Here is a 17,058-nt window from a genome sequence, read left to right as displayed (position 1 = left end):
GAATCACCATCTGGTTCTGATGGGGACCCTTTGTGGTTCTGGTGGGGTGAGGCCCCCTTTGGGGAGAGTGGCCTGCTGTAGTTTCGGGGGCAGTGAGGCCCTTTCGTGGTTCTGTTGGAAGTGAGGGCCCCCTTGTGATTCTGGTGGAGAGCGAGGCCCCTTGTGGTTCTGGTGGTGAGTGAGGCCCCTTGTGGTTCTGGTGAGGAGCGAGGTCCTTTAGTGGTTCTCATTGGAAGCGAGAGCCTCGCTTGTGGTTATTGTGGGGCGAGGGACCCCTTGTGGTTCTGGTGGGGAGCGAGGCCCCCTTGTGGTTATGGTGGGTGTGAGGACCCTTAGTAGTTCTGAATGGAAGTGAGAACCCCTTTGTGGTTCTGGTGGAGAGCAAGGCCCACTTGTGGCTCTGGTGGAGAGCGAGGCCACTTGTGGTTCTGGTGGGGAGTGAGGCCCCTTGTGGTTCTGGTGGGAGTGAGGTCCCTTGTGGTTCTGGTGGGAGTGAGGTCCCTTGTGGTTCTGGTGGAGAGCGAGGCCCCTTGTGGTTCTGGTGGGGAGCGAGGCCCCTTGTGGTTCTGGTGGAGAGCGAGGCCCCCTTGTGGTTCTGGTGGGGAGAGAGGCCCCCTTGTGGTTCTGGTGGGGAGTGAGGCCCCTTGTGGTTCTGGTGGGGGCGAGGCCCCTTGTGGTATTACTGGGAGAGAAGCTACTTGGGTTTTGTTGGGGAGAGGGACCCTTTGTGGTTCTGATGGGAAGGAGTCCACTTAGTCGCCCTTATTTTTTTATTTTTTCATTTATTAGCATTTATTCAAGAGAAGCTTTTTACCATTTACAATTTGAATTTAAAATGAGGTAACAGTAAAAGTCATAGTACAACCATTTCAACCAAAAAAGGAAAAAGAAAAGAAAACTGCAAAGAAAAAAACAACAAAACCAGCCAAGAACAAAAACCCATGAAAAGTAGCAATTCTTATTATCCCAAAGAATCATAGTTAACAACAGCCTGCACAGCATAATACACAAGACATTAACTCCTTTATCAATGTAGATTCACTTCTTTCCTTCAAGCTTTTGGGAAATGATAGATGCCATCTCTAACAAGGCAAAAGTGGCAGATAGCCTTGAACCCTTAGTCGCTCTTATTGCAAGTGAGGGCCCCCTGTGGTTCTGATTGGAAGCAATGCCCCCTTGTGGTTCTGATGAGGAGCGAGGCTCTTAAGTGGTTCTGGTGGGGGGTGAGGCCCCCTTATGGTTCTGGTGGGGAGGGAGGCCCCTTGTGGTTCTGGTGTGGAGCGAGGCCCCCTTGTGGTTCTGACTGGAAGATTGGGGGAAGGGGCGGGGTGAGCCCACTTTCCCCCTCTGACAGATATAGTTTTGGCTGCTGGGCTGTTGGCAGCCCAAGGATGGATGTTTTCCCAGCTGAACTTCCGCCCATTCCACACATCCAAGCGGGCGGGGGGGGTGTGAGGGGTGGGAGAGGGGGGTTCTGGAGAAGGGGGAGTGGGCTACGACTCTCCGAGGATTGGACACAGCGCATTCCGGTGTGTCCAATGTTCACATCATTTTATCAGAGTGCTTCGAAGCTGGGCTTCCTCTCGACGTGGGTTGTAGTTGCTGGCGAAAATAATTAGCCATTTATATCGCCCTTTTTATCCAGACTCGATTGTATACACGTGTTTTCCCCGAGGCAAAGTGGGAGGCATTTATCGATGCCAGGACGATGAAGGTGTGTGCCGGCAGGTGCCACCCCGAACGCAGCCGCTACGGCTCAACCCACTGAGCCCCCCCCCCCCCGGATCCCGGACGACACGTGTTTTTGGTGCTGGAATTGAAGGTGGTGTTCGCCGATTTGCGGAGTTTCGCTGGACGATGGCTGGGTCTCCCGGCGCGAGGACCACACCAGCTGCGCAGTAACACGCCCGCAGGGGGGCGCTGTGGCGATCAGGGGTCCGGCAGTGCTGCCACGAGGGGCTGGTGGCAAACGGCGGGTCTGGCAGAGGCACGAGCCAGGGCTGCGGGTGTGCGGGCTCTAGTGGGTCTGGCAATACTTGCGCAGGGGGTAGCCCGAAGTAGCCGCGGGGGCCATCAGAAGGGCCACAGGGTGGGCTGGCAGTGGTGGTTCTAGTCTAGGCGGGTACGGAAGTCGCGCCGGGGGTTTAGTGCAGTGTGGGGTCGAGCTGGAGTGGTAAAGTGGCCCTGGCGGGGGCGGCACCAGAGGCTCCCGTGGGGAACGGTGATCTGCCCGTGGTGTTCTGGGGGATTCTGGTGGCAGCAGGTGGAGCGTAGAGAGACTAGGAGTGGGGGCTTCGGAGCTTCGCTCGGGGGCACACGCGGGGACCATGCCAGCCTCTGCCAGGGCAGTTTCCTTTCTGCTCAGCTGCGGGGGGCTGCTTTGGGCGGCTGGATACCCCACCGGCGCAGCGGGGGGCTGCACCCACCGCCAGGACCCCAAGTGCTGCCCGGGCAGGAACAACGACTGCCAGCAGCTCAGCGAACAGAGCGCGCCCTGCTACTGCGACGCATACTGCCAGAAGACGCGGGACTGCTGCCAGGACTACAGGGCGGTGTGCCAGGCATCGGGTGAGTGCGGGTGCAGGGGGCCTGATGACCTGCACCCATAGGTGTAATTCATGTTTGCGCCCTCTCTCTCCCCCTGCCCAAGGCTTTCTCTTGGCTATCCCGCTGTAACTGCCCGCATCCACCTTCACTGCCAGTGTCTCCCACATTGTCCATTTCTCTCTCACTGCCCATCAGTCTCAGACTGTCCATTTCTCTCCCTTTGTGGCCATCTGCCTGTCTGTCTTTTTGTCCACCCCTCTTCACTGTCCAACGCTCTCTCACTGCCCATCCCACTCTCACTGTCAATCGCTCTCTCACTGTCCACCACTCTCTCACTGTCCATCTCTCCCCTCTCTCCCACACACACACCCACACTATCCACCCCTCTCTCAGTGTCCATCATTCTATCAGTGTCCATCTCCCCCACACTGTCCAACAATATCTCACTGTCCATCTCTCCCACACTGTCCATCATTCTCTCACTGTTAATTTCCCCACTGTCCATCGCTTTATCGCTTTCTCACTGTCCATCTCCCCCCTCTCTCCCACACACAAACCCACACTGTCCACCACTCTCTTACTGTCCATCTCCCCCACACTGTCAATCACTCTCTTACTGTCCATCACTTTGTCACTGTCCATTTCTCACCCCTCTCTCTCTGTCTCTCTGTCTCTCTCTTTCTCTCTCTCTCTCTCACACACACACACGGACATACTTTCCATCACTCGCTCACTGTCCATCTCTCCCCCCTCTCTCTCTCACACACACACATACTTTCATCACTATTTCACTGTCCATCTCCCCCACACTTCCAATAGCTCTTTCACTATCCATCACTCTCTCACTGTCCAGCTCTCCTCTCTCTCTCCCTCCAGCCCCCTCTCGCTCTCTCTCTGTCACTGCCCACCCCCTCACTCACAGACACACACTTCCCATCGCTCTCACTGTCTATCTCCCCACAATGTCAATCTCTCTCTCTCTCTCTCTTTCTCTCTCTCTCTCTCTCACACACACACACACACTGTCCATCGCTCTCTCACTGCCCACCCCCTCACTCACAGACACACACTTCCCATCTCTCTCACTGTCCTGTTCTCTCTCCCTGGCCATCAGTCCCATTGTCCGTCTCCCTGACCACCCTTCTCCCCCCACCCGTCTCCCCTCTGATAATGTTTCTCTCTCTTTCTACTATTTTCCAACCTCTGTCCCACTTCTTCTTGTCAGTTTCCTTCTAGCACCCCCACTACTCCCTGTCTGTTTCCCTGTCGCTGTGAACGCATAGCTTGTTGCCTGCTTGCCGCTGCTTTTCCGTCCACCGCACCGTCTTTTCTTGAACCCCTGTCCATTTCTCCGGCCATCTCCTCATTCCAACCCATCTCTCGCTCACTGTGCCTTTCACCTTCGGCCCATTTATCTCAGTTTCCAGATCTTTACTCCAAGCCCATGCAGGGATCTGTATTTCCCTTGCTCCGTCCACCCCTCCCTCTTCCCATCTCTCTCCCCCCTATTCTCCCACCACCTCTCCCCCTGTGCAGCCTTCCCTCTCCCTGTTGAGTGCTTGCTTTGCTCCTCCCCATCTCCAGACTTGTCCATGTCTCCCTGCTCACTTCTGACCAGTGCCACCGGTCTTTCGTCCCTCTCCCAGCCTTGGCTTTTCACTGTGCACCTGGTGCACTGCGCCAGGTGCACCTCTTCTTCTTCCTGTCAGTCCGTACCCCTGTCCATTCCAATATCTGTGCCATCAATCGGACCGCTTTCCAGTCGCTGCCGCCCCCCCCCATGCATGTTTCTCCTTCGGTCTCTCCGCGCTATTCCCGTCCCCTGTCCAGCTCCCTCTCTCTGTCCAACTCTCAGTATCCAGCTTTCCCTTTCCCTCTCCAGACATGCCCCCTCTTCATTTCCTGGCCATCTCCACTCTGCACCGTGCACTCTCTGCATGATTCCAATCCCTGCATGATTCCGATCTCTGCATGATTCCAATCCCTGCATGATTCCCATCCCTGCATGATTCCAATCCTGCATGATTCCCATCTCTGCATGATTCCCATCTCTGCATGATTCCAATCTCTGCATGATGTCAATCCCTGCATGATTCTGATCTCTGCATGATTTCAATCCCTGCATGATTCTGATCTCTGCATGATTCCGATCCCTGCATGATTCCAATCCCTGCATGATTCCCATCCCTGCATGATTCCCATCGCTGCATGATTCCAATCCCTGCATGACTCCCACCTCTGCATAATTCCAATCCCTGCATGATTCCCATCTCTGCATGATTCCCATCCCTGCATGATTCCCATCTCTGCATGATTCCAATCCCTGCATGATTCTCATTTCTGCATGATTCCAATCCCTACCCATCTCTGCATGATTCCAATCCCTGCATGAGTCCCATCTCTGCATGATTCCCATCCCTGCATGATTCCAATCCCTGCGTGATTCCCATCTCTGCATAATTCCAATCCCTGCATGATTCCCACCTCTGCATGATTCCCACCTCTGCATGATTCCCACCTCTGCATGATTCCAATCTCTGCATGATTCCCATCCCTGCATGATTCCCATCCCTGCATGACTCCCATCTCTGCATGATTCCAATTCGTACCCATCTCTGCATGATTCCAATCCCTGCATGATTCCAATCCCTGCATGATTCCCATCCCTGCATGATTCCAATCCCTGCATGATTCCCATCTCTGCATGATTCCCATCTCTGCATGATTCCCATCTCTGCATGATTCCAATCCCTGCAGATTCCCATTCCTGCATGATTCCAATCCCTGCATGATTCCCATCTCTGCATGATTCCAATCCCTGCATGATTCTCATTTCTGCATGATTCCAATCCCTACCCATCTCTGCATGATTCCAATCCCTGCATGAGTCCCATCTCTGCATGATTCCCATCTCTGCATGATTCCAATCCCTGCATGATTCCCATCTCTGCATAATTCCAATCCCTGCATGATTCCCATCTCTGCATGATTCCCATCCCTGCACGATTCCCATCTCTGTATGATTCCCACCCCTGCATGATTCCAATCCCTGCATGATTCCCATCCCTGAATGATTCCAATCCCTGCATGACTCCCATCTCTGCATGATTCCAATCCGTACCCATCTCTGCATGATTCCAATCCCTGCATGATTCCAATCCCTGCATGATTCCCATCTCTGCATGATTCCCATCCCTGCATGATTCCAATCCCTGCATGATTCCCATCTCTGCATGATTCCAGTCCCTGCATGATTCCCATCTCTGCATGATTTCAATCCCTGCATGATTCCCATCTCTGCATGATTCCAAACCCTGCATGATTCCCATCTCTGCATGATTCCCATCCCTGCATGATTCCCATCCCTGCATGATTGCAAACTCTGCATGATTTTCCAAACCCTGCATGATTCCAATCCCTGCATGATTCCCATCCCTGCATGATTCCAATCCCTGCATGATTCCCATCTCTGCATGATTCCCATCTCTGCATGATTCCCATCTCTGCATGATTCCAATCCCTGCAGATTCCCATTCCTGCATGATTCCAATCCCTGCATGATTCCCATCTCTGCATGATTCCAATCCCTGCATGATTCTCATTTCTGCATGATTCCAATCCCTACCCATCTCTGCATGATTCCAATCCCTGCATGAGTCCCATCTCTGCATGATTCCCATCTCTGCATGATTCCAATCCCTGCATGATTCCCATCTCTGCATAATTCCAATCCCTGCATGATTCCCATCTCTGCATGATTCCCATCCCTGCACGATTCCCATCTCTGTATGATTCCCACCCCTGCATGATTCCAATCCCTGCATGATTCCCATCCCTGAATGATTCCAATCCCTGCATGACTCCCATCTCTGCATGATTCCAATCCGTACCCATCTCTGCATGATTCCAATCCCTGCATGATTCCAATCCCTGCATGATTCCCATCTCTGCATGATTCCCATCCCTGCATGATTCCAATCCCTGCATGATTCCCATCTCTGCATGATTCCAGTCCCTGCATGATTCCCATCTCTGCATGATTTCAATCCCTGCATGATTCCCATCTCTGCATGATTCCAAACCCTGCATGATTCCCATCTCTGCATGATTCCCATCCCTGCATGATTCCCATCCCTGCATGATTGCAAACTCTGCATGATTTTCCAAACCCTGCATGATTCCCATCTCTGCATGATTCCAATCTCTGCATGATTCCCATGTTACTCTCTTTGCTGGCCTCTCTCGCCCATTCAGTCTGTTTGTAAGTCAATGTCTCTCCCTGTCCATTGTCTCCCTATCCACCCTCTCCCCTGTGCATTTCCCTTCCTGTCCATTGTTTTCTCTGTCAGTTTCTCTACCATTTTCCTCTGTCATTTCCGCTGCCTGTCAACCTTCCCTGTCCTGCTCATCTCACTCTCCAGCCCCCTCCCCTGTCCATCGTTTGACATTCCGATATCTCTCTCCTTTCCGAATCTGTCTCTAGCCCGCACCATCTCTTGCTCTCTGTCCATCTCTCTTTTCCCAGTGACCCCCATCCATATCTACCCCCCCCCACCGTTTCTCTGTAGATGTCCCTGCCTGTCCATCTCTCCTCTTTCTGTCAGTCCCTCTGCCTGTATCTATTTCCCGCCTGCCACTTTCTGTCAGTCTCTTTGCCCTGTCCATCTCCCTTCACCTGTCAATGTCCCGGTTCATTCCTTTCTGTGCCCATCTTCCTCTTCGTGCCTCTCCCTCACTGTCCATGGCTTTATGCTTGCTTGCCATCTCTGCATCACCAGTCTCTCGCCTTCTCAAGCACTCTACTAGTCTATCTCTGCCATTCACTAAGCGTGTCAGTGACTGTCTCGCCCCATCATGATCTCTCTTCTTGCCCATCCCGCTCTCTCGCTGTCTCTCTCTCTCTCCATAACTTGCCTTCCCAAGTCTCTCTGTACTGTAGGTCTTTCCCTTTCAAGACCACCTTTTGGTTTTCTGTGGGACTTTGCTTCCCTCACCATCTCTTATACTGCGTCTGCGCGTGTTCCCTTTCCCCCATCAACCTACCCGCCTCTCTCTTTCTGCCTCTAGCCACCCCTCTCTTTCTGCCTCTATCCACCCCTCTCTTTCTGTCTCTATCCACTCCTCTCTTTCTGTCTCTACCCACCCCTCTCTTTCTGTCTCTATCCACCTCTCCCTTTCTTTCTGTCTCTACCCACCCCTCTCTTTCTGTCTCTACCCACCCCTCTCTTTCTGTCTCTATCCACCCCTCTCTTTCTGTCTCTACCCACCCCTCTCTTTCTGTCTCTATCCACCCCTCTCTTTCTGCCTCTATCCACCCTCTCTTTCTGTCTCTACCCACCCCTCTCTTTCTGTCTCTACCCACCCCTCTCTTTCTGTCTCTATCCACCCCTCTCTTTCTGTCTCTACCCACCCCTCTCTTTCTGTTTCTACCCACCCCTCTCTTTCTGTCTCTAACCACCCCTCTCTTTCAGTCTCTACCCACCTCTGTCTTTCTGTCTCTACCCACCCTCTCCTTCTGTCTCTACCCACCTCTCTTTCTGTCTCTACCCACCTCTCTCTTTCTGTCTCTGTCCACCTCTCTCTTTCTGTCTCTATCCACCTCTCTCTTTCTGTCTCTACCCACCTCTCTGTTTCTGTCTCTACCCACCCCTCTCTTTCTGTCTCTACCCACCCCTCTCTTTCGGTCTCTACCCACCTCTCTCTTTCTGTCTCTACCTACCCTCTCCTTCTGTCTCTACCCACCCTCTCCTTCTGTTTCTACCCACCTCTCTCTTTCTGTCTCTATCCACCTCTCTCTTTCTGTCTCTATCCACCTCTCCCTTTCTGTCTCTTTCCACCTCTCCCTTTCTGTCTCTATCAACCTCTTTCTTTCTGTCTCTATCCACCTCTCTCTTTCTCTCTACATGTGCCAATCCTTCCTCCATATCATTCCTTATCACCATCCTGTAGCCATCTCTTCTCATTTCCTCCCTCACCCTTCTCTCGCTCTTTCTCTGTCTGTCTCTCTCCCTATTTCCGTGTCTCTATTTTTCTCTCCTTCTCTCGATCTCTTTTCTGGTAATTTCTCTCCCTGGCCATCTCCTCTCTAAGCCACTGGTTATTTAGCAAGCTACTGATCTCTCCTTTACTGTCTCTCAAGGTCCATGTTTTCTCCTGGTCATCTGTCTTTGTCCATGTCTTTTCCCTCCCTGCCCATCTTCCAGTCTGTTCATCTGTGTCTATTCGCCTGTCTGCTTGTCTATTTCTCTCTGCCCATGTGTCTTCTTGGTCACTATCTGCCAGGGTTTTCCCTGCCTACCTCTCCTTCGCTGCCCCTGCCCTTCCTTCTCCCTTTCCATATGTCTCCCTTTTCATGTCTCATTTTCTGTTGATCCATATTTCCCTGTTCATGGGTCTTCGTCCATCTCTCTTACTGTTCATAGCTTTCTCTGGCCGTCACTCCTTGTCCGTCTTCTCGTTCTATTACCCAAATTCTGCCCCTCTCTCTGTTTCTCTGCCAGCCTCAACCTTTTCCATCCATTTAAGATGAAAGAAGAACAGACTTGTTAAAGATATAGCTATGCTCAAAAATGATTTATGATACATTGGTTTCGGAAACAGATGCTTTTCTCTCCTTTGCTTATTAACTATTTTCATTTAAAATGAGAGGTGAATCGGAGCAGCGCTAAAGTTTCTTCTATGAGCCAGACAGTAGGTCGTCATCGGTTGCCTTTGAAAACCTCATGCAATAATGTGCCTTCAGGTCACAGATTGGTCCCCTATGAGCCAATCAACGTACTGGCATCTGGGGATGATTCCAAAAAAGGTAGCAGGCACTCCTCTCCAGAAAGAACATGGCATGATAACCTGTTCTGAGATGAGAGTTTGCAGCACACGCTTTTTTCTCACTGTACCTTTCAGAGATGGGAAATATCCATTTGCATATCAGTCTTTGTCCTGTCCACATGGGCAGTCCAGCACTGAAATGCTATGGCAATTCCTCTCTGAACAAGAGAACGAAAGGCAACCCCATCCATGTGTTTCAGCCGTGTTTCAGCCTTGTTGGGCCTCATCAGTGAGGTGAAGCTGTGCCTCTCTGAGCACAGTAAGCAGGGAGTCCACGTCTGGTTGCCCCGGGGTAACTCAGGGTGACCAACCCCAAGTTCCCTGCAAATATTTCAAAAAAGTAGCAGGCGCTCCTCTCCAGAAAGAACACGGCACGATAACCTGTTCTGAGATGACAGTTTGCAGCACACCTTTTTTGCTCACTGTACCTTTCACAGATGGGAAATAACCATTTGCATATCAGTCTTTGTCCCGCCCACATGGGCAGTCCAGCACCGAAATGCTATGGCAATTCCTCTCTGAACAAGAGTACCAACAGCAACCCCATACACGTGTTTCAGCCTTGTTGGGCCTCATCAGTGAGGTGAAGCTGTGCCTCTCTGAGCACAGTAAGCAGGGAGTCCACATGGAGCAGGGAGTCCACGTGGACTCCCTGCTTACTGTGCTCAGAGAGGCACAGCTTCACCTCACTGATGAGGCCCAACAAGGCTGAAACATGGTTGAAACAAGTGGATGGGGTTGCTGTTGGTACTCTTGTTCAGAGAGGAATTGCCTCAGTGCTGGACAGCCCATGTGGGCGGGGCAAAGACTGATATGCAAATGGGTTTTTCCCATCTGTGAAAGGTACAGTGAGCAAAAAGCGTGTGCTGCAAACTCTCATCTCAAAACAGGTTATCATGCCATGTCCTTTCTGGAGAGGAGCGCCTGCTACATTTTTTAACCTTTTTTGGAACATCTGGGGATGAGTTAAAGGATTGGTCATGGCTGGCAGTCACGTTCAACTGCTCCTTTAGGAATAAACCATGTGACTTGAGGAGTCTTTAGAGAAATAGATTTGGATATTGTGAGTTGGAACTCTCGAGGATTTTCTCATTTGTTTATGCAACAAATTTGGACCCCACATGGCAATCTCCCTTTGTTATTCTTTTACAGGAAGTTTGACTAAGAGAGCAACTCCTGATGGATTGGTATTCAATATTTTTGCAGCCTGCGTATAAGGGCTTAAGTGGTCGTCCATATGGCAGCCTACTTCCTGCAATCAGGAAGACCCCTAACATCAGGGTGGAAGGATGGTCTGATGAAACCAACAAGTTATTAGGTGTTCGCTGATCTGACCCGATGTCTCCTGATAGTATTTTTAGGGATATCCTTTTATTAAATATTTATTGGAATCCATTAGCATCAGATCAAGATAGGATTGTGCCCTTGCTACCCTCTATATTGGGGTCTTAGTAATATTGGAAGGGGATTTGAATTGCTGCTGTCTAAATAAAACTCAACATTTGGTGAGGAGAGTCCATATTTCCACCCTGTTAAATCCCCTTCCATGATTCATGGTAAAACTTGGATGTATTTGATGTTGGCGTGGGGGTTACAGAGTCTAAATGGGATTGTGGTAAAGGATTGCCCCTCTCAGGCCATCTGGTCCAATTCTGGTCATACCACTATTTTAAATGATATGATTCGTTCTATGCTATTTAATCAAAGCTCTACATTTCAAATTTGACCAACAACCAGCAGTGATCATTCTATGGTATATGGCAATTTCTACGTTTATTTTCTCAAATTCGATCATTGGCCGAGGACCGACTTCTTTTCTGGTGTGTAATTCTGGAACCGGTGTGAAATGTTCTGCGTTTACAACTGAAATGTTTAACCCCCAAATGGAAATGGGTCTCCACCCGACTTTGCCTGTCCTCACCTATTTACCTGCTTTATGGAGAGACATTTGGAGTTTTTAGGTGGAGACTTGCGAAACGTAAAAGTCATTACGTCTCAACGATCTATGAAGTGTGATCCTCTAATACAATAAAAAAAAATCCTCAATCATGCTATAAGGGTGCTTAGAAGACATAAGGGTGGACATATCTTGACAACTGAATCATGCAATAAGGGTGCTTAGAAGACATAAGGTTGGACACATCTTGACACCTCAATCATGCTATAACGGTGCTTGGAAGACATAAGGGTGGACATATCTCGACACCTCAATCATGCTATAAGGGTGCTTAGAAGACATAAGGGTGGACATATATTTAAGCTGATCAGGCAGTTAAAACACACTTTAAAAATTGGTTAAAGGGATACAAACACCAGGCATTATTAAGAGGGAGCCCATCAATGTCAACTATCGTCGCCTCTCACAAAACTAGGGACATTTGGAGCATCATCGCTGAGACGCCTAGGCAGGAGCCCCAAGGCCCCAACACCCTGGCAGCCACCTGAGCGGGCCCTTTCCAGGGTGAATCATCGCTTCCACAGTGAAGGATCATTGAGCCACGAAGGATTAAGCAACGCCGCCTGGCTACAGCTTGCCACGCTCTCCCCATCAAATTCAATGCAAATTGCCTCGCTGCACCTGACCTACCATTCCAATCTGCCACATGGAGCATTTGCTCCAAGAGCACCTCTTCGTCCATTTCAACCGGCCCATCAGACCCTTGCTAACATAGCCGCACCTCCAATTCGTGCATATTTGCTTACTTTAGTTGCCTAGCAACTAGCATCAGCCTCGCCTATTTAGGCCAATAGAGGTCCACAGGAAGGTGGAAGCCGGAAGCCGGCCCCACAAAAAAGGCCCACCGTGCAAGGCCCTGTCTCAAGCCTGTCGGAGCAGGGTGGACCAAGGACCAACCCACCCACTTGGTGACCCCTGCCAATAGTCTGCCGAAAGTACTTTTTGCACCAGAACTTGGGTAAGCACCCTCCAATAGTGCCAATATCCACTCAATGCTATTCACACTTTTTTTCCCCGCTTTTCCATATGCTGTATCTGCAAGTTCACCAATATTATTGCTTTCCGCGTGTAACCTCCACCAAAGTCAACCCGATACTATACACAGCCCCGTATCAACCCTGCTTCCTCCGGCACACTGCCTAAGTCGTGGTGCTACCTACGCTAGTCCTGCTCGACCACGCTGTAACACTGAGTCTCTCTGACTATTGTCCAGAAGCATGCCAAACCAAACCCATGTCATCAGATTGCTAACAATCTCCAAGTGCGATTAACTACTTAATAGCACATCTCTTATCCTTCGACTCAGTAACCTCCACCTGCCTTTGTGCGCTAGTATCCACCATTTGCTGTGCTTGCTAGCTCTGGTCCTTTACATGCACCAACTCTTCACTGGCACTGCTTGCATTCGTTCGTATTCGTTTATACTCTGTGTGAAAGGTACCCTGAACTATATGCATTTGTCATTCACTCATCCAAATTGATCCTTAGCACTGCTTACAAATAATTGCTTTCTATATGTCTGGTACTTTTTATCCATACAGTACTCATTGCATAGTCCCTCATACAAGTTGCACGCTTAAGTGTTAACCTGCACAGATAGTGCTACTGCTTCTGGTTCTAATCTCCACCTTTAAATTGCTCAACACTAAGCATTAAGTTTGGGTTAATCATATTGCCGGTCTCCCCCAATTGAATCCTGATTATGATATATACTGCCTACTTACCTGGTCTGTGTATGGCCATTTAACTAACCCGTTCTGCCATCTACTGGCCTGTAATGCACAATCTATATGGCAGAACGACGTGCAATGTATATTCTATGTTGTTCTCGATCATTAAATTGCTGAGCTAGTCGTCAGTATATGATCTCTTTTTATTGAATCGCTAAGCCAGTTGACAATTTTCTAACGATAACGCTACATCAGTCCTAATGCTGTTAGTGCTCAAACAGACCTCTGCTCTATCTCATATGTACAACTGTCTGTATAATTCATATTAGCCTTCTAGTCATGCCTATGAAAAAATTATACTTACCCACATCTGGCTTGATCCCAGGGTTGCCACATTGATTATAATGACCCTTCTCGCCTCAGTCACCATTGCAGTATGACACCTCGCAACCCACCTATGACCACGCTACCATAACAAACAAGAGTAGTATCTCCCTTACTATGTCTACACCATTGCCTTCCCATGATATTATAGCACCTACTAATTTCCTGCCACCCTGCCTACCACAGCATACTGTAATATTCCACTATAGCAGTCCACTGCCATGCCAGTAATAAATAACACAAACTCTCTCACGCCCATCCAATGGATCCAACACTTCGCTTCTCAACCTGTTCCCAACCAACCTTGCATCACGGAAATCCGGAACTGTATACTAGGTTCTAGATTTAGACAGCATTACCCACAAAAATCGACTTGTCAAGGCTTAACCTTTACTAAGTTAGCTCCTACTAGGAATAATACTTTGAATCCTATTAATAACACAGCCAAATACACCGCAACACATTCAACAAATACCACAGAGTCTCAACAGCCCTAATAAGACTGCTTTACCTATCAAGGGAGAACCTATTAATGCAAGGTCATTGACAGCACACGCCTTAGACATCACTGACCTTATCATCTCTAATGAGCTAGACTTCCTAGCCATAACATAGACCTGGCTACATGCTGCAGCAGGCCCTACACTATCACTAACCATTACAGATAACTACACCATAACCAGACTAGATAGAGAATCCCCTAGATGCGGCGGAGTCGCTGTTATCTTCAAAACCCACCTCGGCCTTAGAGCCTTAACTAACTCTCCATTCGCTTCTGGTGAACTTCTATCCATGAAGCTCCCACTCTCACCCCATACACATAAAAAATATATCTCATGTACAGACCCCCTGGCCCAATATCTACCTTAGAGGAAGATATCTTACTACTCCTTTCCGCCAACACTAAACCAGGTTCACAAATCTTGCTACTTGGTGACTTTAATCTAGGTTTCCAAGACGTTAGTGATGGCGTTGCCACTTCCGTAGCAAACTCGATCACAGAACTAGGATTCTAACATTGCATTACCAAACCAACACACAATAAAGGTAGAATCCTAGATTGGATTGCTGACCTTAATTGCGAAACTAACATTCTTTCCAATATGCCATGCGCATGGACGGACCACCACTTTGTCTCCTTCACCCTACAGTCTAGTATTCAATTTAACCTGCCTACTGCCTTGGCAACACCGGCAATCACTAGAAATAACAAGAATATTACAATATCGAATCTACTGCCACTTTTGCAACCCATCATTAATCATCCAGCCACTTACACTGACCCATCGACCTTAGTAGAACTATATAACCTAGCACTTTGCCAAGCCATAGATATGATAGCCCCACTGAAATTGCGCAAAGCTAAGCCTTGCGCACACCTAAATTCGTGGTTCACTCCCAGCCTCAAAACCCTACGCAGCAATAAAAGAAGAGCCAAAACCTTATGGAAAAACCATCCTTCAGCTTCTAACAAAGAAATATTCCTACAAGCTACAAGTTGCTATAAGAAAGCCATCCTCCAAACCAAAGGTGACACATACAATAATAGAATCATGAATGCCAAATCTGCCACAAAAAAACTATTTACTATCTGAGAGAGTTTAAGTCACCTATACCCCCTATTGAAGCTTGCACTAAAGATAAGACATGGTGCACCAAGATACAAGAAGCTTTGCTTGATAAAATACCGCTGCTCCAAGCCAAAATTGAAAAGAAAAAACTCAGTATCTCCCAGGAATCAGCTCTTCATAAGCCCCAGCTTCCTATCGCTAATCCAGGCAACCTATTTAAATTCACTCCGCTATCCATCAATGAAGTTGAACGCATAATAACCAGTCTCAAACCATCTAGATGTCAGGGCGACATATGCCCTGCTAATATCATCAAAGAAGCAGCAAGAGATCTTGCCCCTTCATCGCTACATCTATAAACACTTCATACTCCCATCTAATCTGAAGGATGCTTGGGTTCTCCCCCTGTTAAAAATAATCCCATTCTTGACCCGGACATTCCCACAAACTACAGGCCCATCACCACAGTGCCTTTTCTGCTGAAAACATTAGACAGGGCTACTTATCTGCAGATCCAGGCACGCCTAGAAACTAACAAACCTCTGGCCCTGTGTCAATGTGGGTTTAATCCTAGACACAGCACCGAAACGGCCTTATTAGACTTGAAAACACAAATAGATGACCAAGAAGACAAAGGAAACATAGCCCTCCTTCTCTTGTTACATGTATCTGCCACCTTCGACCTCATCAATCGCGAAGTCTTGTGCAATCACCTTACCTCTTCAGCTCACTTCTCAGACAAAGTAACAGCCTGGATACAATCCTTCCTCGTTAATAGAATGTTGAGGGTTTTCGCACCAACTGCCTCGGCTGATCCAGCACTGGTAACTTGCGGATTACTGCAAGGGTACTGTGTTTCACCCACGCTGTATAATATTTTCACCAAGCCTCTGTTCGATGTCCTTGACTACTTGGGTATCACCTATACTAACTATGCAGATGATACCCAAGTCCTCATTCCCATCATTGGTGGCTACGACCTTGATACAAAACATCTGAATAAAATGTACCTCATCATACAGGCATGGATGGCCACACATGGCCTCTGCCTTAACGATGAGAAGACTGAACTTCTCCTCATTGGCTCCCAATCCAAACTGAATAAATTAGACAACAAATTCAAATCTTTCACCACAGATGGCAATAACATATTGGTATCCAAGGAAGTCAAAACACTTGGATTCTACATTGACTCATCCTTAACCATTACCAGACAAGTGAACGCAACAGCTTCTGCCAAAGCTTACACTTGCAAACTAATAAACGCTTGCAGACCTTTTCTTTCAACAGCTAGTTGCTCCACAGTAGCCAGAGCGCTTATTCTATCCGGATTGGATTATTGCAACGCATTATACCTTGGAACTAACAAATGAAACCTAAACAAACTACAAATATTGCAAAACAGTGCACTTAGATCCGCCCTCAAGATTCCGAGATCCCACCACATATCAGATGCCAGACGTAACTCCCATTGGCTTTCAATCAAGAGCAGAATCTCACTCAAAACACTAGCTCTAACTCATAAATGCCTCTCCAAGTTAGCACTGAGATACCTAACATGAAAATGTAATAAAAACCAATCAGATCGACCTACCAGATCCTCACAATTACACTGCCTCACAGTCCCAATGTCTAATCTACAGAAATCAGAAGGTACTAACTTCCCGGTTTTAGCATCCGAACTGTGGAACTCCTTACCCATAGCCTTAAGAGCAGAACCGTCTTTCTCCTGATTCATGACAAATACAAAAAATGTGCTTATCACCCAGGAAACTCAATAAATGTCTGCCCCCTTATGCTATGCTGCTGCCATCTGCCAACTCCTTACCTGATGTACTTGTACATATGATGTATACATGACCTGTGCTATTTAAGATTTATCATGCTTGTACAAATCGTGTATGTTGTTGTTAAGACGGATTTCTGAACTCTGTCCTGGTGGCGCAGAAGTTCAGAAGGCCAACCTAATTACTTGGAACAGGGTAACCTCTGGACGAGCCAGACCAATCAAGGTAGCGATTGTGGCGGTCAAGACTAGGTCTCAAGAGGGGTGAGGGTGACTGAAAGCCCCCAATGAGCACACAAAGCAAGATCACTTACAAAC

At 48.5% G+C, this 17,058-nt stretch overlaps 1 protein-coding gene across 2 annotated transcripts in view; it reads left to right on the top strand.

Moving 5' to 3' along the window:
* Positions 1-1,501: 1,501 nt before the first annotated feature.
* The window catches only part of LOC138492644 (somatomedin-B and thrombospondin type-1 domain-containing protein-like), a 281,295-nt gene continuing 265,738 nt past the window's right edge, over positions 1,502-17,058 (top strand). The window contains exon 1 of one of the 2 annotated variants that reach the window (XM_069619947.1): positions 1,502-2,568. In XM_069619947.1, the coding sequence (XP_069476048.1) occupies positions 2,328-2,568 (241 nt within the window). In that variant the 5' untranslated portion in view covers positions 1,502-2,327. The remainder of the gene's footprint in view (positions 2,569-17,058) is intronic. The other variant, XM_069619948.1, reaches the window with a different exon arrangement.

Source organism: Ambystoma mexicanum, chromosome 10 (genome assembly GCF_040938575.1).
Source record: "Ambystoma mexicanum isolate Mex_15411 chromosome 10, UKY_AmexF1_1, whole genome shotgun sequence".
In the NCBI taxonomy this organism is placed as follows: Eukaryota; Metazoa; Chordata; class Amphibia; order Caudata; family Ambystomatidae; genus Ambystoma; species Ambystoma mexicanum.
Note: the sequence above shows the minus strand (reverse complement) of the source record. Positions and strands in the feature narration are given on the sequence as shown.